General features: G+C 46.3%; 2 protein-coding genes across 4 annotated transcripts in view; both read right to left on the reverse strand.

Moving 5' to 3' along the window:
* Nucleotides 1-10090, reverse strand: part of pde4ba (phosphodiesterase 4B, cAMP-specific a) — an 83266-nt gene extending 73176 nt beyond the window's left edge. The window contains exons 1-2 of one of the 2 annotated variants that reach the window (XM_029146580.3): nucleotides 9739-10090; nucleotides 2377-2454 (exon numbers count right to left, since the gene is read on the reverse strand). In XM_029146580.3, the coding sequence (XP_029002413.1) occupies nucleotides 2377-2418 (42 nt within the window). In that variant the 5' untranslated portion in view covers nucleotides 2419-2454; nucleotides 9739-10090. The remainder of the gene's footprint in view (nucleotides 1-2376; nucleotides 2455-9738) is intronic. The other variant, XM_029146585.3, reaches the window with a different exon arrangement.
* Nucleotides 10091-16775: 6685 nt separating this feature from the next.
* On the reverse strand, nucleotides 16776-23686 carry senp5 (SUMO specific peptidase 5). Of its 2 annotated transcripts, none has more exons than XM_029148525.3 (10): nucleotides 23569-23686; nucleotides 20873-22547; nucleotides 20234-20339; nucleotides 19853-20000; nucleotides 19703-19750; nucleotides 19468-19545; nucleotides 19104-19241; nucleotides 18559-18642; nucleotides 18323-18373; nucleotides 16776-18091 (listed from the first exon to the last, which is right to left on the reverse strand). In XM_029148525.3, exons 2-10 carry the CDS (start codon nucleotides 21102-21104, stop codon nucleotides 17981-17983), a joined length of 996 nt encoding a protein of 331 aa, XP_029004358.1. In that variant the 5' UTR covers nucleotides 21105-22547; nucleotides 23569-23686; the 3' UTR covers nucleotides 16776-17980. The 2 variants fall into 2 exon arrangements, with proteins under 2 accessions (XP_029004358.1, XP_055364201.1); XM_055508226.1 differs by lacking the exon at nucleotides 23569-23686 and adding an exon at nucleotides 23239-23258.
* Between the last annotated feature and the right edge of the window lie 27 nt (nucleotides 23687-23713).

Here is a 23713-nt window from a genome sequence, read left to right on the forward strand (position 1 = left end):
CACAGGCACCTCCACAGGAACCACAGGCACCTCCACAGGAACCACAGGAACCACAGGAACCCACAGGAACCTCCACAGGAACCACAGGCACCTCCACAGGAACCCACAGGCCTCCAGGAGAGCCCACAGGAACCCACAGGAACCTCCACTGGAACCCACAGGAAACATCCACAGGAACCTGCAGGAACCTCCACAGGAACCACAGGAACCCGCAGGCACCTCCACAGGCACCTCCACAGGAACCCGCAGGAACCTCCACAGGAACCACAGGAACCCACAGGCACCTCCACAGGAACCCACAGGAACCTCCACAGGAACCACAGGAACCCACAGGCACCTCCACAGGAACCCACAGGAACCTCCACAGGAACCACAGGCACCTCCACAGGAACCACAGGCACCTCCACAGGAACCCACAGGCACCTCCACAGGAACCACAGGAACCACAGGAAGCACAGGCACCTCCACAGGAACCCACAGGCACCTCCACAGGAACCCACAGGAACCTACAGGCACCTCCACAGGAACCCACAGGAACCTACAGGCACCTCCACAGGAACCACAGGAACCTACAGGCACCTCCACAGGAACCACAGGAACCCACAGGCACCTCCACAGGAACCACAGGAACCACAGGAACCACAGGCACCTCCACAGGAACCCACAGGCACCTCCACAGGAACCCACAGGAACCTACAGGCACCTCCACAGGAACCCACAGGAACCTACAGGCACCTCCACAGGAACCACAGGAACCCACAGGCACCTCCACAGGAACCACAGGAACCACAGGCACCTCCACAGGAACCCACAGGCACCTCCACAGGAACCCACAGGAACCCACAGGCACCTCCACAGGAACCCGCAGGAACCTCCACAGGAACCACAGGAACCCACAGGCACCTCCACAGGAACCCACAGGAACCTCCACAGGAACCACAGGCACCTCCACAGGAACCCACAGGCCTCCAGGAGAGCCCACAGGAACCCACAGGAACCTCCACAGGAACCCACAGGAAACATCCACAGGAACCTGCAGGAACCTCCACAGGAACCACAGGAACCCGCAGGCACCTCCACAGGCACCTCCACAGGAACCCGCAGGAACCTCCACAGGAACCACAGGAACCCACAGGCACCTCCACAGGAACCCACAGGAACCTCCACAGGAACCACAGGAACCCACAGGCACCACAGGAACCCACAGGCACCTCCACAGGAACCCACAGGAACCTCCACAGGAACCACAGGCACCTTCACAGGAACCCACAGGCACCTCCACAGGAACCACAGGAACCACAGGAACCACAGGCACCTCCACAGGAACCCACAGGCACCTCCACAGGAACCCACAGGCACCTCCACAGGAACCCACAGGAACCCACAGGCACCTCCACAGGAACCACAGGAACCACAGGCACCTCCACAGGAACCCACAGGCACCTCCACAGGAACCCACAGGAACCCACAGGCACCTCCACAGGAACCCGCAGGAACCTCCACAGGAACCACAGGAACCCACAGGCACCTCCACAGGAACCCACAGGAACCTCCACAGGAACCACAGGCACCTCCACAGGAACCCACAGGCCTCCAGGAGAGCCCACAGGAACCCACAGGAACCTCCACAGGAACCCACAGGAAACATCCACAGGAACCTGCAGGAACCTCCACAGGAACCACAGGAACCCGCAGGCACCTCCACAGGCACCTCCACAGGAACCCGCAGGAACCTCCACAGGAACCACAGGAACCCACAGGCACCTCCACAGGAACCCACAGGAACCTCCACAGGAACCACAGGAACCCACAGGCACCACAGGAACCCACAGGCACCTCCACAGGAACCCACAGGAACCTCCACAGGAACCACAGGCACCTTCACAGGAACCCACAGGCACCTCCACAGGAACCACAGGAACCACAGGAACCACAGGCACCTCCACAGGAACCCACAGGCACCTCCACAGGAACCCACAGGCACCTCCACAGGAACCCACAGGAACCTACAGGCACCTCCACAGGAACCCACAGGAACCTACAGGCACCTCCACAGGAACCCACAGGAACCTCCACAGGAACCACAGGCACCTCCACAGGAACCACAGGCACCTCCACAGGAACCCACAGGCACCTCCACAGGAACCACAGGAACCACAGGAACCACAGGCACCTCCACAGGAACCCACAGGAACCCACAGGCACCTCCACAGGAACCCGTCGGGGGATTGTGCGTCTGCTCGTATCTCTACCTCTCGCCATCTGCGGCTCTGATGCCACTGCTAGAAATAACAGCCGGGCACCGAAGGCCGTTCGCAGCGTTGTGTGGTAACACAGTGAAGCCTATTGCGTAACCGCTGACATACGAGGACTCACATTATTGGGAGACACAGTGAGAACGCTCCTGCTCTTCCTCATCTTTCCTCAAGAATCTCCTCCGCTGCGCAACAACACCTGAAACACAAACAGAGGTGCGTTAGTTTTTGTGCTTTGTTGTGTTTGCTGTTGCTTTTAGGGGAGTTGGGGGATTTTCATTCTGTCCTATTGTCTGTGTCAGTGTTGTTTTGTGAATCTTTTTTGGCTGTTTTCTTTCTAAAACAGAGCTTCAAAAGAAAACAGCGGTTTCTGAATCACCGCTCTCCTGAGAGGCGTCGGGGAAGTGATACAACAACACAACAACACTGCAGCACCAGGAATGTCTCCCTGTAGGAACAGGTTGAGAGACAGGTTGATTCTGAAGCCCCGCGATCAAATATTGTAACTGCTGAACTCATTTTATTGCCCATTCAATAGCAGGAAAAGTTCAGTTACCTGGATTTCATTTCCACTGCAACAGAAATGAATCAGGCATTTTTTATGGATTTGATTCTCTCTATGGGGAAGAAAGCTTATGAACACAATTAACAAAAATGAACACAAACCAAAGATCACACTTCATGGTTAAGGCTCAGCACAGATCATTTTTGAGTTTTTTGCAAATTAAAAAGTTTTTAAATTAAAGTTGTCTTTTCTGTAATTCTTCTCATTAATACAGTATGTGCGAATGAAACAAGGAGCTACTGAGACTCGCAGCAACTTGACCCGTCCAACACACAAGCCAATCATTCAATCATCATTCATTCGCTGAGTGAATGAAGCAGGTCATCGTTAACAGACGCACAGGTTCCTCCTGCGACAGAGGGACTTATTGGACAAATCAAATGAGGAATGAGATGAAGAAGCAGAAAACAAGGAGGTCGTGTGAAAATGCAGAGAAAAGGTCAGCGATCAAAAGAAGGAGGCGTGAATGTTCTGTTCCGGTACCTGAGAGGACTTCAAACAGTAAAAGGTCCATGGCCTCGATGCCGTGAACGAAGAACAAATCTGTGAAACGCTTCACAGCGGAGGTTTCAGGCCAAAGAGCCGGTGATTACAGTTCTATGCAGCGAAGCAAACGGATTACTGTACATGAACTGTTGTGTCTTTTTTCTTCCCAAAGTCATTTCTACAACAGAAATGAGCATGAGTTGCTGGCAATGAAAAAGACTGGTTGGAATTTTAACGTTCCGAGAACTAATGACTTGACAACGTCTCCAACAGAAGTTTGGGAATCTGATACTGTGGGAAGATTCACATTCTCGCAATTAGAAGATAATTAGTGGCTAATGTTTTGTGTTGTTTTTGTGCTTTTGAGCACAGTTGTATCAACATTGTCACTTGAGGGAGAGCAGCACAGTGTGTGTGTGTGTGTGTGTGTGTGTGTCTAATTAGCGTTCTTCTGTCTAATTAACAGTGCAGCAGACAGGTGTGACGGCAGAAGACGAGCGCACACAAACGTGTGACCTGCAGCAAACGAGCCGATCGCATCACGTGTGCGTGATCTCTGGAGGAGCCTTGTCGTGTGCACTGTCACACAGTCACACCGTCACAGTCGTTCCTGTTGGCGCACTAACGATCACAAGCCTTTAAGGTGACTTTGCTTCTACACCTTCCTGTTACTGCGTTTGCTCGCTCTGTGCTGAGTCACCAACATAAACACTGTGGCGGCATCTTATTATCAGGTCGGCTTCACGCCTCCTGACCTTCAGCACAAAGTGTCTTCTCTGCACTTACAGCACTTTTCAACCTTATTGGTAGTTGCAGGTATTTTCCCCCCATTTATGGAATCACAAAATAAGAACTGAAGAATTCCAGCAGGACAAACGCGCCCACTTTCCACGGCAGCACGTGTCACAGGTGCTCCATTTGCGGTGTCGCAGAGGGACGTGGAGCTCAGTCAGGCATCGCGGCGTTTGTGACAAGGATGGAGGCTTCAACGGAGCCCGACGTGCAGCCGCCGAACGGAGGCGATAACGAGCTCTCCAACTGTCTGCCTGTCTGTTGATTGACGGAGTGAGTGGGACCTGACAGTGGAAGGAGGCAGGATCTGAGCTGGGGTTTAAGCCTCAGTGTTCTCCTTAAGGTACAGCCTGTGCGGCCAGTGCTGGCGGCTGTGGGTTACATGTATCTGGACGCTTTAATGCAGATGATGCTCTGTCTGCTGGATACGATGGATCCAATGGAAATCAACCACGGGCATGAAGGAACAGGACGCACCCAGTCTGTGTGCGTGCTGATGTGATCCATGTGATCCAAAGACCCAAAGATGAGAGGGCAGCAGCTAAAAAGATATGACTCAGAACTAAAGTGACTGCAGCCCAACCAGTACACGCTGTTGAACATGTTCAGTAATTCCTTCTGTACATCTGCTGTATCGTCCAAACGTCACTCACGCTGGTTGCGAAGCCGGATTTCGGGTGAAAACATCCCGGCTTCTCCTGGTCTTTTGGGTTTGATCGTTCCACTGTAGTCGAGCGTACAGATAAGAGGAGGAAGCATACTGACGTCCCACACAAATCAGCTGTTAAGGAGAAAAGGGACGATCACTCACTTTGCAATCCTTACATTTGGTGACTTTTACCAGCCTACGAACTATGGGACTTTTACTGCTTAGTTGTTATGAGGTGTCTTGAAAAGCCGCCGGCTGTGTTCGGGTTATTAGCGGCGGACGCCGAGCAGCGTGGCGGCGCCGGCCGGGCTCATTTTCTTTTGATGTGAGTTACTGTCTGGAGAGAACACTGAGCTCCGGCTGTTCTGCTCCTGTGGTCAGAGGTCTCAGCCAGCGGCTTGTTAGAGAATTAATTATTTAAACTACAGCATGGCACCAGCTGGACCAGGAGGGCGGTTTTCATTTGTGTTGTTGGGCTCAAAAAGTCACTTTTTACTTAGGCCATCTCACATGCCATCAGCTCTGCAGGACGACATGGACCCAGTTAATGGTAAAACTGAACCGGAGAGAAAGTTCGGTTTCCAGCAGATCTGGTCTCAGGGCAGAGACAACGCTGTTACCAGGTGACAGCACCGGCGCCGCTACGGCAGGTTCAACAGCTGGCCAGACAATGAACATAAGCCCACAGGAAGATGAAAAGCTGTGGTTATTTGTATTTATCCAAGACAATGACTAATACCTTACCTCGACGCACACAGTCGATCATGTGATTTGCATGTAATGTCCAAGAATAAAAATCTCCAAAGAATAAAAAGAATCTCCAAAATGGTCTTTTTGTGGTAAAGATGAGCAGCTGCACCAAAATACAGTAACTGAAAGGACTCACTGCTGCACCAGATTCAATACTGGGTTTAGAATAATAATGTGTTGTACAGGGACACGTGTCCTCACAATTCAATCTCAGCGAAGAGCCCGGTCCGTGTATTACTGAAACACAGCGCGCAGGTGGTACGAACACACAAACCTCCTGTAGAGGCACAGAAGCGAAGAAAATAGAGTTTTAGAGAAAGCAAAATAGGAAGAAAAACCCTATTTGGAGCTCGACCTCACGAGAAAACAGGACAACACATCATTATGTGCCCCCTCTCGCTTCGTCACCTCAAGCTTTCGAAGTGCAACCAGAATAATAAGAGGAGCTGGAGGGAACCTGTACGTTTATGCACTGATTGCATTAATAAAGGTCATTCTCTCCATTCATTCTGCCCATAGGCAGAGAGCGGGAGGAGAGCAGGCACTTTAGGGTCTGAAGAACAGTCAACAGGTGGGATTTTCCCTCTTCTTCACCTTTAGCTGCTTCCTGCTCCGTCTGATGGTTGGAGCGGAGCTGGACGATGAGGCAGGTGTGAACAGCGCCGTGGCCTCAGCTGGGAACAGCAGGTGACGACCTGATGCTATGCTGCGACCGACCGGCTCATTGTTTACTGTTGTTTCACAACCATTTCCAAAGAGCGTGACGACTCCAATGCCCCCTCTGCTGTCACAGCTGCTGACGGATGACGGGACCCGCTGGTGGAGGCACAGTTTGGACCGCTCCCGTTGGAGCGGCTAATTGGTCGCTTCTCACCGCGGCGTTGTCACAGACGCTGAAGGTGTTGACGAGTGAACGAGAAGCCGGACCTTTTATTTCTGCCCTGTGCCTGAGAACAAAAACCCCCATTATCATGAAGTGTGCTCTGAGCGCCACCGCCGTAATTACAGCTGCCGCACAAGCTCTTTCCGCCCAATTTCTTTTCTCAAACATTGTCACAAACAGTGAACATCCTGCTCATCTCATCCGCTCGGCTTTGGGGGGGGGGGGGGGGGGGGGGGGGGTGCAGGTGGGAACCCACTTAAAGCTGCCCACCGCAGGCCAAGGAGCGATGCAGCTATTGAAAGGACACTAGAATAAAGGGTGATGAGCTGGAATTAGTGACAGCAGGTGAGCAAACATCTGTCTGGATCCAATGGGAGAATGGACTGTCAGCCCCTAAACATGTGACATGTGTAGATACTGTGTGTATATGTGTGTATAAGGTGTTTGCCTTGTACCTTCCTGCAGGGACTGACTTTAAGTTTAACTCCGCAGCCGTTCATTCACACACAAACAGACACTCAACCAGGATCTCTGGGCCCCACACAACACTGATTCCCACAGTAGTTAGTTAACAGCTGACGGACACATGACACCACCTGCCACGAACTGACCTATTGTTGAATTTGCTTCTTTTTTCCCACCGTGCAGTAACAACAGCGCTGTCGCTAGCGTCACAGGACCACGCACTCACATTCTCAGCATTGCAGCAAGTCAGCACAGATTAAAACTCTCTAAGAGGCCAAATTAGGCCCTGGCAGCGCCAACGCTTTCACGATGGGCTGGAAAACGGGCCGCGCTGTCGAGGCGCCGCCCGCTTTGAAGCGTATTGACTCAACGCTCTTAAAGCCTTTATCTGGAGGTTGCGGTCAGGTGGAAAATATCACACGCGATAAATAAATCAACCAGCGTCCGTCAGCCTTTGTTCTCGCTCCCTTCTGCAAAAGAACGATCAAAAATGAAGCCATGGCCACTTTAGAGCTTTGCGTTACATTAAAGGGCCTTTTTACAAAGGTGAAAGAAGAGTTTCTTATTGGATTCTAAAAAACTGTGTTTTATGTATGCCTGGGATTCTTGGATATTACTGTAGAATGTTCCGTGACTTTGTAGTGATCGGTTTGTACCAAAACATGACATTCTGGTTAAACACGAGAAACAAGCCTAGTATTAAAACCCCAATCACCGGCTAATTAGCGCTTGGCAAGGCCCACATTTGTATTTGATCCCTCAGCCAGCTCTGAGTGAGGGAAACTGAGCAGATGTAACTTGTGTCTGGGTGATTTGCCAAGAGAATTTAACTGGCTTCCAAAAAACAATGCCAGAATAAATACAGCGATGATGTCACCAATAAATAAATACAGTGGCAGCATGAGTTTCTTTATCTGGAGACATCACACGCAGCCCAGGTGTCACTCTACAGTACAATCCTTAGCAAGAGCTGATTGGACCTTTAATTATAAACCCTATTAAAGCAGAACTGAGCCCTGCTATTGATTTAGTCATTCAGAAAATCCATGTTGCAATTAAGTTGACAGGGAAGGACTGGGTAGAGACCCTGGGGGGGGGTTTCTGCACAGAGAGCCCGATATGATATATGACAATGCTGAACTGACTCATGTATGAACGGAGTGGGGGCAGCGAGTGAGCGTGAAGCCGCAGCTCGCTGACACACACGCCTGTTTCTACCTCAACAACAGCGGCGGAGGCGCGGTAATTGGCGCTCGCCTGTAGCGCGTCGCCGTCCGGTGCCGCGTCACAGCACAACGGCAGCACCTGCACAACATCCACGTCGCTCCCGTTCACCCTGTGACCTCTTCATTCAGCTGTCGACAACGAAATCTCACACACACCTGTGACACCTCCAACAGGGAGCGTGAACGGAGCTTCTCCATTCAAATAACCAGCAATGACACACTTCATGGAGGCAGCTGAAAGGAGGCGCCACCAGCATTTATAGCCTCAGAGCTTCTACATCTTCACAATTATGTTTTGCAAATGCATCTTAAGTCATGCAGCAGAGTCCATTTGTATGAGAAATCCCCAGAGGGACAATTACTGGATGTCTGCAGGCTTGTGCATGCATAGTTTACTTTATAATCCGCATACACACACACACTTTAATGCAATCAGATGCTCACATTATTACAATCACACAGGGAGTCTGGGTAACCACTTACAGCCACACAACGATACCAATTAAATATTTGTAAAAAGCACCAGTCAGCTCGATAAACTGTAGCTGCTCACTCCACTCAGAGCCCACAGATCAATGGGTTTCCACATTTAAACACAGAGTATAAGCCAACAGATCAATAGGCTGAGATTTGGGCAGAGCGAGAGGCGAATGCTGAAGATGTGGAAAGTCCGTGAGCGGAGCGGAGCCTCGGCGCATCTACAGGCTGTGCAGCCGGACGCATGCGAGGCAGCGATAAGGGGAGTTAAGATAGAGAGCAATGGGGAAAACAGTGCAAAGCGGGATCAGCCCTTTAGCAAATGGACCTCTGTGCCGGTTCACAGGTTCCGTCCTCTCCTCTGGGAGCCTCTGCTCTGCAACTGGCATAGAACTTCCCACTGTGCAAAGCCTCTGTTCCAAAGATCCTAATTGGAATACGTTTTCATCCCATCACGTGCGGATTCAAGCAAAACTCTAATATGCAGTAACTCAGCATATGATTTGCAAAGTTCATTCAGTACAATAAACAATAGAACCAAAAGGGCTGAAGTCTCATTTCATTTGTAGCTGGTGAGGCTGTTGTTCAGAAATCCAGCTGCCGAGTGAAGCAACATCTTGACAGCTTTAAAAAAAATAAAAAAAACAGGAACATCATCCTGCTGGAAAGAGGACAATGCACTTCTGCCATTACGTTTAAAGCTGGACAGCTGTGATCGATGGACCTGCTGCAAACAATCACTGTTTCAAGCAGGTCGGGTCAACTGTGTGGGGCTATTAGGGAGCATCCACCCACGGGCCAGTGTCTCCTCCTGGGGCTAATGAGCACTTCCCTGCAACATATTGAGTCAGTTGTGGATGACATTTATTACCAATACTGCGCATGGAAATATGAGCCCGAGGTGGTGAATGTAAATCTGTGGCGCAAGAGGGTGAAAAGCCCAATAAATAATAAAAAGTAGATTCACTTATAGGTCAGACGGTCAAATGTGTGAAGCACAAAAGCCGCAAAGCTCTAAATGAATACTCTGCTTAACTTCAAGGATAAAAAGCCAAGTATCCACGAGTGGGTGCACGATGTGGACGGAACCTGTAAACAAAGGCAACTCCAACACTGCGCGTCTCCAGCAACGAGCTCGCGGAGCAACGACATGAACCTCATTCTACAACAAACAAAAGCTTCCCGTTCACCTCGCGTCTTCTAATCCACGCACGTGGGGGACAAAGGGAATCCCGGCGCGGTGAGCGCGTCGCGGTCGGACCATACAGAACCGCCGGCACCGCGCGTGAGGACGCCTTTTATTCCGGATCAGGGAGCGCTTCTCGCCATCCTGCCTTGGGACTGGTTTACTCCACAGCTGTGTCCGCGGCCGAGGCAATCCCGACTGTTCCGACGGTTTCTCTGGGCTTCACATGGTTAAAGGTTCGTCGCTTATCCACTTTTTGTCCTCTACAATGAGCCTGAAACAACGCGGAGGCGTTCATCAAGCGGCTCTTTGTCCCAGCACGTTATTCCGTGTTGCCATTCACGACACTCCATCCAGGACCGAGCCGAGGCGCATCTGAAACTCTGAGCTCCCTCCATCCTCCTCTCCTCCCCCTCCTCCCCCTTTAGGCGAGGCGAGGAGCGTGGACCAATTGAGTGCGAGAGAGAGAGACGGTCGGAGACGGGTGCGTTTTGGGACCGAAGAGCTGTCAATCACGGAAAGAACAGCTATGAGCACATTAAAGTCTCAATTAAAGCATGACAACCAATTTAATGGCGTCGCTTTATTATAGTAATGAAAGGACGGGTAAAATGTGATCTTTAATAATATTATAGGAGGAAGATAAAGAAGAAATGAGATTTATAATATAAACACTTTTTGATTTCAATGTTCAAGGTTTCATATATAATGTTGGAACATTTTTGTACCAAAGCTAAAATAAAAGCGATAGAAAACCTAAACCATCATTTAACTTGTAAAATGTGTTCATATGTATCTTTGACACAATAATGAACTAATAAATCATATTTATATAATATAAATATATATAAATAAAGTTCAGTTTGAAAAAGCTGGAGATGGTTCAACAGAACTGTGGGTCAGGAAACATTTGTTGCATCACACAAGAAATTCCCTCAAATGAACCGTGTTTTGGAAAAAAACACCCACAACTCTGAATAAAGAAATGATTTCTATAAAGCAAGAAAGGTTTACGAACCTCAAAGAGAATAATCAATGAGGTGGAAAAAGCAGCAGCTAGAAGCTTGAAGCTCATCACAGCTGCCTGCGTTCAGCCCGTGATCACTGCGGAGAACGGAAAGTTGAACCACGTCTTCAATCAGCTGCTACTGTGGACGCGCGACGGAGGCGCCTGTCACACCTGTGAATGTGGGCAGATTGTCATGATTGGGACCGTTGTCTCTGTCGCTGCGATGAGTCACTGTGCGATTAGTGACATCAGAGCCACAGGAACCTCTCCACCAACACAAGACCAGTGATTCCCTCAACCTCCATCGTGTGTGGGTGTGTGTGTGTGTGTGTGTGTGTGTGTGTGTTGGGTGTGGTGTGTGTGGGTGTGTGTGGGGGTGAGGTGCGTGCGTGTGGTGTGTGAGTGAGTGTGTGTGTGCGTGTGGCGGTGGAGGGTGTGTGTGTGAAAATGGTGAGGTGAGGGGGGGTGCGGGAGGGTGGTGTGGGTGTGGGTGTGGGGTGTGGTGTGTGTGTGTGTGTGGTGTGCGTGAGTGAGGGGTGAGGGGTTGTGTGTGTGTGAAATGGGCGTGAGGGTGAGGGTGGTGAGTGTGTGTGTGTGTGTGTGTGTGTGTGTGTGGTGGTGTGGGTGTGTGGGGTGTGGTGGGTGTGAGGGTGCGTGTTGGCGGTGTGTGTGTGCACATGTGTGCGGTGCGGGTGTGCGTGCGTGCGTGCGTGTGTGTGTGTGTGTGTGTGTGTGTGTGTGTGTGTGTGTGTGGGTGTGTGTGTGTGTGTGTGCGCGCGTGTGTGTGTGTGTGTGTGTCAGGCCACAGTTCGAAGGCCCTGTGACGCATCCAGCACAAGATCTGTATGGCGCTGTTATTATGAGATGTTCAGGGTTTTTTTCCTCGTCGAGATTAAAAGCGAATGATGAAGCTCTATTTCATAGCTCAGTGGAAGACAAATATATGAATGTGATAGAATCAATTCTCCTGAACCGCTTTTGATGCAATCGCAGTGTGATAGGAATAGGAACAATGGTGTTATTTTCCCCTGTCATTACAGAATAATGACTTCATCCTTGTAATAAATATTGCCTGTGCAGCTGCTTATAACCAGTCTATGAAACTCCATCACCAACTGAGACATAGTGTCAGTAAAATAAACCTGATTGGAGTTTAAACGAGTCTGAAAGTGGTCCAGAACACATGGGTCCTGTTCACACTGAGCTATAACAATATAAGAACAGTAACTTGTGCCTTAACTTTTACCTTTTCATGTCATTTCCATGCAGCGTTGCGCTGACGTCGGCGAGACGGGCACTGAGCTCCTTCATTATCGTATTAGTGCTCATTATGGCGCTCCTTTATTTCCTCCCTCACAGAGATTTGGATTTTCCTTCCTTTGTGTCGAGGCCCAAGCATGATTTCACGTGGCATCGAAGGATCAAACACACCGGGGGGCGCGCTTTACGAGGACAGTCCTTCCTCCTCTGTCCTGACAGTTACAATGAAATACGAAATCTCATTTCTTGTGTGTAATAGCACATGTGGTGCCTTGATGCCTGTCATTAACATGCTGTGATATGAAGGCACACCATCATGTTTTCATGTACCCATCAGTAAGACCTTCCGGGTATCAGCCATTACAAGCAATAAGATCAGAAGATTTAACAAAGTCACACTGGAATATTTCGGAAAGAGTAAAATTATTTTGTGTCGTGGGACGTGGATTATGATTTACAGCAGTGTGTATTTCTGGACTGAATTGTCATTTCTATTGGCTGAATTGCCAATCCACATTTCAAACATGCAGTTATGTCATCAGTGCAGTGTGAAACTCCCACATGATGTGCACACGTTTAACCGTGACACCACAGACCATATTCACAGGACACGACTCATTGGTGCTGAGACAAAGACAGCAACAAAGTGGTTTTGCTTCTGTTGCATCTGTGCAGCGAGCAGAAACTCTGAGGACCCACGTTTCTGTCTCCGGCTGCTTCTGTGCTCTGCTGCACACGAAGCAATTAGCCCCCGGGTTCCTGCTGGCTCAGGCTTTACAGACACGGCGTCGTTAGTGTCAGTCTGTCCCACCTCTGAGTCAGGACTCACGGACAGTCCTGGACGCACAGCACCACACACTCACCTGTCGTTCTGCTGCGAATGCGGCCGTGCTTTGAATGCAGCAGCTAAACATCTGTCTGCTGTGAGGTAAACATCACCTCTGACACCAGCTGAGATGATTTTAGCCTCTTTATGTTTATTCACACTCTGGAGCTGAGCTGCAGTTTATTTGCAGCCAAACAGAGAAAGAAAAACGATTGTGTTGAATTGAAAGAGAACAAACCCGAAATGAATGCAAATCAATTCAATCCCTACCCCTGCGCCTCGGAGGCTGACAGAGACTCACATTTACACATCCCTGGATTGAGATGGAATAAAACATCTCTAAATCGATATATGCAAATCTGATTTCCAGCCTGCATCAACGCTGCGGCGGAGATTAAAATGCGACCATGTCTGTTATAGTGTAATTATAATGCAGCATAAATCGCTGTCACCACACAGAGAGGAATTAGCCGTACCTGTGTTTACCTCTACACTACAGCAGTATCAATAAATAAATGGGAGGGAGAGTGTGTGTGTTTGGGGGGGGGGGGTGTTGTCTAGCTTTTGCCTAAGGCACCAAGATGGCTAGAGCGTGCGTGTGTGTGTGTGTGTGTGTGTGTGTGTGTGTGTGTGTATGTGTGTGTACGTTACTGCGTCTGTTTCTGTTGAATCTGGGCAAATGTGTGTACCAGCGTGTCTGCGTGGGGATTAGAACTTAAGCAACACATCCCTGATTAGAAAAACACTGCCATCTGGTAGCGGAGAGGGCTGCTGGGAGCCGTGCAGTAGGCACGAGCGCGCGAACGCGCTCGGACGCACCGGCGAACAGGTGGGCACGTAACACATGACACGTTTTCATTCTCCGTCAACAAGGCTGTAAAGTAAAAGACGCACCTTGCTCCCTGTTTTATTGAGTTTCTGCTGGAAGCAGCAGCAACGAACACTTTCGGCTTTGCTTCTGTTGTTTACACGCGCAGCAGTGAAGATGGCTTTGACCTTGAAAGGCACTGAGTCGAGCAGACGCATTAAAGCATTAAAGCATATTTGCAAGCTGCTGCAGCAGGTGAGTCTGGTTTTTCTATGATCATCGTCATCATCGTCCCCGTGTGCTGTCGAAAGGCTCCACACCTGCCTTCAGAGAGCGGCAGAACATCCTGGTTAGTGGGAAGTTATTGGAGTCCACACTGGGACCATGCAACCGTGTCCCACAAATGAAGTCTTACTCGTTTGGTGCGAAAGCATTTACCGGTGTCATAGATTATGTGTCTGTAATGTGTGGTTTCATTTATTCTGTGGTTGCATTTTCAGTCTCTGGAGAACATTGCTCAACTGCTGCTTCGTTTGCTTACACTGCTTTTTTACTAGTCTAGTGCTCCGGTTTATTGTAATGATGGATTTAGTCCCACACACATAACTTTGCATGTTGTTTTACGACACAAAAACAACCAGTTCATTAATTAATGGCTTTTTTGGTCTCTTGTCTTAACGTATGACTCAGCCATCTGCTTCCAAAGAGCCATTTTGTCAACAACATCTGATTATTTCATCCCCGCATCTCTGTGTACACACACTAAAAATATATTTGAATGCAAATAACATTTGCATTTTTAAGGTTTGCAAGGCTCAAAAAGATGAGTTTCTAAAGTGAAAGCCCTGTGCTGCGAATCCAAACCTTAGCGCTTTGTGACCCGACTGTTAACAGAGGCATTGTTGGCTCCTGGGCAGAGGACTGCAATAAAAAATAAATGTGTTATTGTCAACACAAGGCTGCTGGAAGTCAGTGGGTTTTCTCTCATCTCATAAGGATTAAACTGGGTTCAGTCATGAAGATGAAGATACTTTCCTTTTCCAAGTTCTGTTTATCTCAAATCCCTTTAGCATAAAACCCAGGGAACCCAACACCTCATTTGTCCACAAAGACTTACTTTTTCAACTTTAGTTAAATTTCTATGACAACATTCCAGACAGACCCACACTGACAGGAAATTCAAACACAAGTAAAATGAAGCTGTTTTTTCCCCATTACAAAACAAATGTCTATTTGCGTCTGAGGCCGTTTTCCTCAATCTGCTGCAATATGGACTCATTTCGGTGGTAAGTCTGCATCAGCCTCTGGTAAACAGCACAGACCCCATATTACTATGATAGAAGTGTTGTTGGAGGAGGGGAGGATGAAGAAGATTAGGATGTCCATCTGTTATAGCACAGTCGGCTCGCATCACCATGTGGAGCTACTGACTGTTATGATGCTTTACGTTCCAAGACAATTGATTAGCAAACTAGTGCAAAACGCAGAGCACAGTGTAAGAGATAAGAGCAGCCAGTGATGATGCAGAAAGACGGAGTCAGTGTTTACAGATGTTCTAACCGTGACTGACTGAATCAGAGTCTGTGTTTGACATCTGTTGAATAAAAGACTCAAGATAAACAACAACTCGCTTTGCTTTGATCAGTAGAAACATCAGAATAGTTTTGTTTTTCATCCATACTCTATAAACCTCTTCTTATCTAGGTTTAGTTTTCTAACATCTATAATTACTGCACACTTCCTGCAGATTTAACCTTGAATCCTCCCAACTTTTAATCCAGCTCCTTCTCAAAGTGCCGTGAATGTACTTTTAAGACCCAGACTGATCTTCTCTCTCTGTTCTGAGCTTTATCTGCTTCGCATTAGGACTCTATCAGGTACAGGGACAATCTGTTCGGCTTCTTTCAGACAGAGACTGTTAGAGAAGAAAAGAAAAACAGAGGAGTCATGATGCGTCACCGCTACAGTTTGGGCTCTGCTTCGTCTAATGAACTGACATATGTATAGTATAGCTGCATCCCAGACTGTGACACCCACTAAGAAGGTAGCCTCGTTACCTGAATGTGAAGCCCAGGTTTCCAATTAAATACAGCTTATTTTATTGTCCAAGGCAGCAAAGTTCCTGCTACAGAAAAGGAAGTCACAGAGAAGCAAATCTACATCGGAACAGTTCTAAATCTGGCATTAAATTTTCAAATAGAGCAAAATGCACTCATGATAGGGGTAATAACATAATCTCACTGGAAGGCTTTTACTTCAAAGCGGCTGATGGATGACCTGAATAGTTTTTATCTGAGAGTTAGTGCTTCAATTAAACTCATTTCAGTCAGAGAGGAACAGCTTATGAGCTCTTTCCATGTGTCCTCCTATGCGTATGGTGGCCCCAAACGGACAGAAAGCTTCCTGTGTCTTATTCTGAGCCTTTCGCCGATTCCCCACACAGTAGGAACACAGTAAGATACACTGAAATTACAGACGCACATTTCTCTATATTTACACAGAGCATATCTGAAGAGAACACCCCCGCTGGCTGCAGCCCAGCAGATTAGACTGTTCTTTATAAAACACTACAATCATTTGCATGAAGCTACTTTAAAGGTCAACTCATTTACAGGCGCATGTAATGCTAATTATGACATTAAGGACTGTTGCAAGATAATCAGACTTGCATAATAATCAGCTGACTACGCTTCACCCAGCGGACATGGGTCGTGCACTCATGGAAGTAGGTACCTTTACTATAGTACCTACAGTTCCAAGGCTGAACTTGTGGACTCTAATAGAAGCAGGTGACTGTGGCAAATTTATAATAGTTTATGACAGGGCCCCCTCTTCTGGTGCATTTATTGTAATGCAGCAGTTCATTAGGCCCGCTAAAAGAACTACAGGAGACGCTGAAGGCACACTGACAAGGGTGGAACATGGACACATTTCTTGCCTTCACCCACTCATTGCAAACAGACTGATAAATAAGAATTCACATGTTCCTTTGTTCACTTACTCTGCGTTGTTACCAAAACTCCAGGACATCTGAGAAGAATTAAAAAAAAAAAAAAAAAAACATTTATTATGCATTTTTTGATAATCAAATCTACACGTTGTGGATCTAAACTAATTCAGAGATGAGCTGCAACAAAATTCCCAGAAGTATTGGCCTTTTAATAATAACAATAAAAACAGTAGAGAAACCATTTTTTTCCAGCCAAAGCAAGCATGTACAGTAGTAGGCCAAGTAAAAGTACAATACTATCTGTAAATATGTGAATAGAACAACAAAACCCAGGTTGGACTGGAGAGAATATCAAAGTAACTGAGGTCCACTTGTTTCTCCGATAGAAAGCCACACTGTAAGAGGGCTTCCTGCACCCTGTGTTAATGCATATGAAGCAGTGACGGTTTAAAGCTGGAGAGAGTCCTTGGCTTAAAACAAAAACGGTGGTCCTCAAATCAGCAGCTAGCCGTACAACCTAACACGATATTCACTAACCAGCCTGAGACACGATTTTCAACGGAAATAGAAATGAACAATGACCAAACAATGGCTTAGCTTAGAGGTTACCACAAGCATGTGATTACAGCAAAACAAAAAAAGTGCAAGATAACTGAGGAAAAACTGGAATTTTAATAAGAATTTAAACTGAGTAATTCTAATACTTTGAACAAAAACTACCTTAAAAATGATCTATAATAGCGTTCATGTTTCAAGCCTGTAATACCTGTAGCCTGGGTGGTGCCGAGTCACCAGCCTGCAAAGATGCCAGGAGGAAGTACATTCGGCGGATATCCTAGATTCAATGAAATGGCCTTTGACCATGCAAATGTCTGCCAACTCAAACGTTCAAGTTTTGATGAACTATTGGTCCACTGAATCTCACATCCTAGCTCAACACGCGTGTAACCGTAAGCATGACACTGCTGTTAAGTCCAGCACAAAATAAACTGTTAAAAGGAACGTCAATTGGTTTAAAATGGCCGTTCGCGGCATAAGGCCACTTGTTTGGAAGAGAATGCTCATCCTGGTCCAACATCAGTGACTTCAGTCAAACTCCCCATGGAGTCCTTAAAGGCGTTGAACTGGGGAGGGTACACGTAAAACACAAAAACATCTGGATGGGTACAGCATCTTTGAGGGGTCAGTAGGGGCCCACATCAGTAGTTCATTGCAGGTTTGCGAGTGAAAACCTGAAGCTACAGACCAGTCAGTCACAGGTATACTGGCAGGAGAGCCTAGAACATGGGGGGCCAGGCTGTATTAGATTATGTAACGGGCTGTCAGCAAGTCGGGACATCTGACAGACCTGGACAAACCAGTCAAAACGTAAAGGAGGCCTTTATACAGACATTCAGTCGTTGAGGCGACAGTCACACAGCTCCTTGTAGATTCTGTTGCGGATGCGAGGCATGTCCTCTTGACTGAAGAGCAGAGGCTGTTTCACAGAGAGACAGCGACAGTACTGGTGGACAGAGAGACAAACCAGTGAGACAAGTTACTCCACAACCCCTGAGTTTGGCAGTGACTGTATGGACAGAGTTATGATGAAATCTGAAACCCTGGGGCACAAAAGACACCAAAGGCACCAGGTCCACTTCACTGACATGACAGATAAAAGAAGGGAACAAACCGGAACTGCAGAAAAAGAAATCAAATAAGGCAGTCGTAATTGTGGGAAAGAGTCATGTCTTACCTCAAGGACAAAAACTCCACAGTCGCTGTCATTTTTCTGCTGAGGAATGCCCTGAGGAGTCAACAAGTCCCAGTCAGCGAGTCACACAAAAGCCAGACCATAAGTCAACAGTGTATGTCTGTTTCAATATACAGCTATAGTATCTACTCAGCTTGTACAAACTCTGTATGTTTGTCTAATGTAACCCACAAAACCAAAACCTGCACTGATACACCAGGAAACATAAGCAGAGTTACCTTGATGATGGTGATCTTCCAGCCTTTCTGGAAAGCTGTCTGCTTCTTCTCCCTGGCTTCAGACTGAAGGTACTTCATTATGTTCTGCACATGCACACACACACAAACACAAAAAGCTGCAGTTAAGCTATTGCAAAAACAGGTCAAAGTACCAGCACTCACACAGCAAACGCCAAAACGTTTATTTGGTTTCATGAAAGTTTAATCTAAGCAGCAGCCGACTATGCAATATAGAAAGAACAGAAACTGTCCTAAGGAGGATTAAAGTCAAATTGATAGAAAACAAAAGCTGCTTTATATATAAATTATACATTTTTCAGATTCTGTGTCTATATTTTGTTGTTTTTTTTTCACTACAGTGTTTGTTTCCTGTCAAATTGGAAACAATGTTTTATTCCTTTCCACCTCTTTTGTTTGTACTTGTGTTGTGCATTGCTCAATCAGAGTCCAGTGGATGTGCAGCATCAACGTGTTCATTACAGCCTAATGATAACGTGCATGTGTGTTTTCCCACCCAAAATGTCCACATGCACAGGGGCACTCACGTCTGTGGTGTGTCTGAACACGATGCCTTGGCTGTCATAATAACTGATAGTTTTGGTTGCCATGGTGACCGTGACAAGAGACCAGTGGATTTCTAAATGGATGGGAATCAGCAAAAGCCACTTGGAGAACAGGTCGACCTGAAAAAAAAAGTTACAAATTATGGTGTGCAAAGTATGAATGAGTTGACAATGAGATAATAGCTGACAACAGGTTAATCAGCTTCTCTGTTTTCTCACACATTTCTAATATTTCAAATAAGGTTTAGAGTTTAGAAACCAGACTCCAACAATTACTGACTGTAATCTAAATCAGATTACCCTGTGTAACAGAGTTGGACTGGAAACTCTCCAAAACTTTCCTTACTTTTTTAGTCCATCTCCTCACACCTTCATAACCCTTGGCAACCAGCTGCTTGTGGAAAAAGCTGTTGAAATAATGGACCTAGACAAAAAAAGAGAAACGAGAACATAAGAATTCAATTCTGGGTCTATCCATTTTTATTATAACTGTTAGAGTCTGATTTATACTTAATCAGGCCAAAAACACTGGTAAATAGCTTTCTATACATGTTTGGGCAGTGTGAAAAAACAAAGCTCACCTTTTGTTGTGTTGCTTCCATAATGAGCTCTCCATACATGTTGATAATCTGATCAAAAATAGGCAAAAAGAGAAAAAAGTAAAAAAGCTTTCTAGCATCAGTAGTTTGTTTTGAGCCTAATCAATAGTACATTTTTTAATCCTGCTTTACCTGATCATTGAGCCAATTCTGTTCTTCGAGTGTGGCCAGGTCCTCCAGGCTCAGGGTGTGTTTGTTGTACATCACCATAAAGCCTGCAATAGGAACAGACGCAAGCCCCGCCCTGTACCGAGTGATGGCCCCCTTGATGTCCAGTCCCCTAAGAGATTCACATCAGGTTAGAAAAACCTTTGATGTCATAACACAATATGAAGCAGTAAAAATCCTCCACACTGAGTAAACAGTGGGTTGTACTGTTTGACACAAGTGCCTGTTTGATACTATTAAGATGTTCTTTTATGCAAAAGGACAAGACTTAGAACAACACACACACATTGCCAGTAACAGTGCAAAAACCACTTATCGCCATTATTCCTCTGACTATGTACTTACTTGATGCTGAGGTCAGAGTTACAGTTTTTCTTCAGGTATTCCAGGACATCTGTCTCACTGAGAGGAATGAAACTGCCATACTTCATATAGAAACTCTCTAAAAAGTCTAAGAAATAAAGGACATCACTGTAACAGCAGTAAAGGACTATAACAACAATTGTAACAATAACACACTCTCAACACAACATCCACATTCAAAATAAAGATTACAGTCCAAGCTGTCATTTGTATTAAAGCAGTGGTATACTTTTTTACATGTAAGTATATGTAAGTTAAAGTCAATACTCAAGGTTGATAGCAGACGAAGTAGCAAACCACTAATTCATGACACATGAGCAGATGACTAATTTGTTCATACCCTTGGGAATAAATTAGTGACTCATATTACTTACATGAGATTGTAGAGCAGAACCCACAAAAATACATGTTTTTCTTTTACTTCTGTTTTTGTACTGTTATACTATTGATATAACAGTTTGGATCATCTGTGTGAGTTAACATGTCAGGGACCTTCTGAGAATAAAAAGTGCTTACATCGTCAGCCATTGCATATTTCTTCATCTTAAAATGCGACAGTGATTAATATATTATTGTAGGACTATACATTCAAACCGTGTGTGTCCCACCAAAATGTCCCACCTTGGATCATGTCAGTAATCTGCTCCAGGCTTTCTTCATTCTGGGGTCTTCCATCACTTTCCTCTGACTGTTCCTTAGCCAACCTTTCATCCATCTCCTCCTCCTCCCAGGTTCCAGGTCGACAGTACAGCCTGTGGTCTATTAATGCACAGTGGTGCTGCATTTTGCACACCATTATGGGTTCCTGGTTAGGAGGACAAGGCGTAGATACCTGACTCTGGTCGGTTGGCATGGTGAGGTTTCCATTGGACAGAGTTAGTGATAAAAAGCTTGGTCTGCTTCATCAGGAATTTGATCCACCTGCATTTCAGAGTCAAGATCCTGGGGAGTCTCTGAACCCAAAGCAGGACCTGAGATGGATACTAGTCCGTATCCAGGATCACTCATAATCACACTGTCGTCCTTTGTCTGCTCTTCAGGTTCTGTGTCAGATAAATTTACCGTCTCCCCATTTCCTATTGGAGATTTAATTATGCAGGAGTCAATGTGCTCCACATGTTCAATCTCTAAATGTTTTTTCTCATCTTGGTTACTACCTGCCCTGTTTAATCCAACTCCTACTCTAAATTGTGATACACAAGTAGACCCCATCATTCCCCTTACACCTCTCCCTCTAACCACCAGTGCTCCCCTGCCTAGAATTAGAGGCAACTTCATCTCCAGATGACCAACTGTCTTCCCTACTGAGCCAATAACCTCTGACCCCTCTGTCCACATGTGTTCATTTATCGGTGAATCCCCTTTCTCTGGAGTGACACAGTTTCTTATTGATCCATCATGAAGGGATGCGACAGCTAGGGGAACAAGTGTCTGCGGCTGAGTATTGTCCACCACTTCAGTGGCTTGCATTGTCTTTTGTATGCAATCTTCATTCTCTGCTTCTTCTACAATGTCCTGGATTAAATCAGGGTTCTTGATGCGCGTCAGCTGACCCCCCACTTTTCTTTTAGGTGTTTCACTAAGGTCCCTACCAGGCCCTTTACCTCTCCCTCTACCTCTCCCCCTCCCTCTGCCTGAGGTTTGAACATTGTGTCCCGTACTGTTGGGGCCACAACAGTCACAAGCCTTAGGCGTCCTCTTCCTGCCTGATGTACGGCCATTGACGGCGAGCTGAGCAGGGGGTGGAGTTTGTGTTGAAGACCAGGGAGATGGTTGGCTAGAGCTAGTTGTATGCACTTTTGCTGGGGTTACAACGGGCGGTTCGGCACCAGTTGGAGATGGAGTAGAAGTAAGTTCTGTGATGAGGAGCTTTGCAGGGTGCTGGGTTAACTCCTGGCCAGTAGTATCTTCAGAGACAGTCACCAGAGGAGGTGCTATTTGCAGAGGGGGACTGGAGCAGGAACAGTTAAATGAGGTGATGCTGATGGTGCTGTTTTCATTGGGGAAGAAGAGCCGCTGTGAACCATGACGTCCTTCTTTGGCTCTTCAACCCCATCCCCAACACCCGTCCCTAAGATCGTTCTTCCCCCTTTGTTGTTGTAGACAATTTGGTTTGTTTTTGGTTTTCTTTGTTCCTTGCTGTGTTCCTTTCTCACAGATCCTCACCGTATGGAAAAAAGATCTCACTCAAACTCTTCCCACCATCAACATCATTAGCAAAACTGTAAACTCAAGGCTCCAAGTGTCTCTCACTTGTTCAACACTCAAGGCTCCGAATCATTACCACTGTGTCCTCCTAATTAGAGCAGAGAAAAAAATAGAGAAAGGGAAAACAGTTCAGCATTATGTCCAAATAAAATTATTTAAAAAATGATTTATAAATATTCCAAATCCTCTGCACTACTTTACAACTGATGAATGTTTATCAATAGTAAATGCATGGACTGATCCCTGTAAGGGAATAATTGTTTAGTTTCAACGTGTAGCAGACTGTAAACGGTAAAAACCATATTCATGTTGTTTAATTACGTGGCCCCTGAGGCCTTCTCTTTATATATATATATATATATATATATATATATATATATATATGTATGAATATATTTATACTGTCAGGCAGAAACATGAAGGGATCTAATAACAGGTGGTTTTTCAGATACAGTGTTTTGAAACGGTGAGCCTTGATTAGTTTTAGCCTGTAAAGTATCGCAGTTTGCATGAATGGATTTCATAGCTACACAATAGCAACCTAACTCAGAATCAGACATTTCCAAAGAGGTCGTTTCGTTTAGGAAGTAACGCTAAATCTACGTTTAGCTAGCACGATCACAATAAGCGAGTAGCGATATTTTAACAATACAAAGTGCAAAAAAATCGATTTGTGGAAATAAAATTGAAAAATTAAGAGAGGCTGTGATCATATAAGCACCTTTGCAGGTGTGTGCTAACAGCCTGTCAGTGAGGTTATCAAGTTCAAAGAAAACTACCTCGTTAGCCAACTGCAGCTATTTGCACTCAAGAATTCCCACACATCGAGGAAAATAACTCTAACCGTCAAACTCCCTAAATGCATCTAATATGAAATCCCTCAAAGTTGGCATAAGTTACTCGTTTCCCTGTAGCTAGCTAAGTTAGCTAGCTGCAGCCAAAACAGACGAAAACACAAAGCAGCGACTGCACATATTTCCTCCATTTTCAATAGAAGGTCACAGTTTTGTAAAAACCGAAAACGAGAAGCGAGTTATGATTTTTGTGATTTGCAGAAAAAAAAATCTAAACCAAGACGAAAAGTGGCGAAAACCGTCGTTATACAGTACCTTGTCTGTGAAATATCAAACTGAGTTTCAGACCACTTCAATCCAAGCTGCAGTCGCCCGTTGATGGCGTCACGACACCGAGATTGGCTTCGGCAGCGTCCGGAAGCTTTCGTGACGTCATTTTAAAATCCTTATTCCATCTCCC

Source organism: Betta splendens, chromosome 4 (assembly GCF_900634795.4).
Source record: "Betta splendens chromosome 4, fBetSpl5.4, whole genome shotgun sequence".
NCBI classification, from domain to species: domain Eukaryota; kingdom Metazoa; phylum Chordata; class Actinopteri; order Anabantiformes; family Osphronemidae; genus Betta; species Betta splendens.

Coding starts and splice junctions, on each gene's coding strand:
- senp5 (XM_029148525.3), bottom strand. CDS start 21,104: ATGCCAACCGACCAGAGTCAGGTATCTACGCCTTGTCCTCCTAACCAG. Junction 20,340..20,872: donor GATTACTGACATGATCCAAG/GTGGGACATTTT, acceptor TTTATTTCTTAG/ACTTTTTAGAGAGTTTCTAT. Junction 19,751..19,852: donor AGAATTGGCTCAATGATCAG/GTAAAGCAGGAT, acceptor ATTTTTGATCAG/ATTATCAACATGTATGGAGA.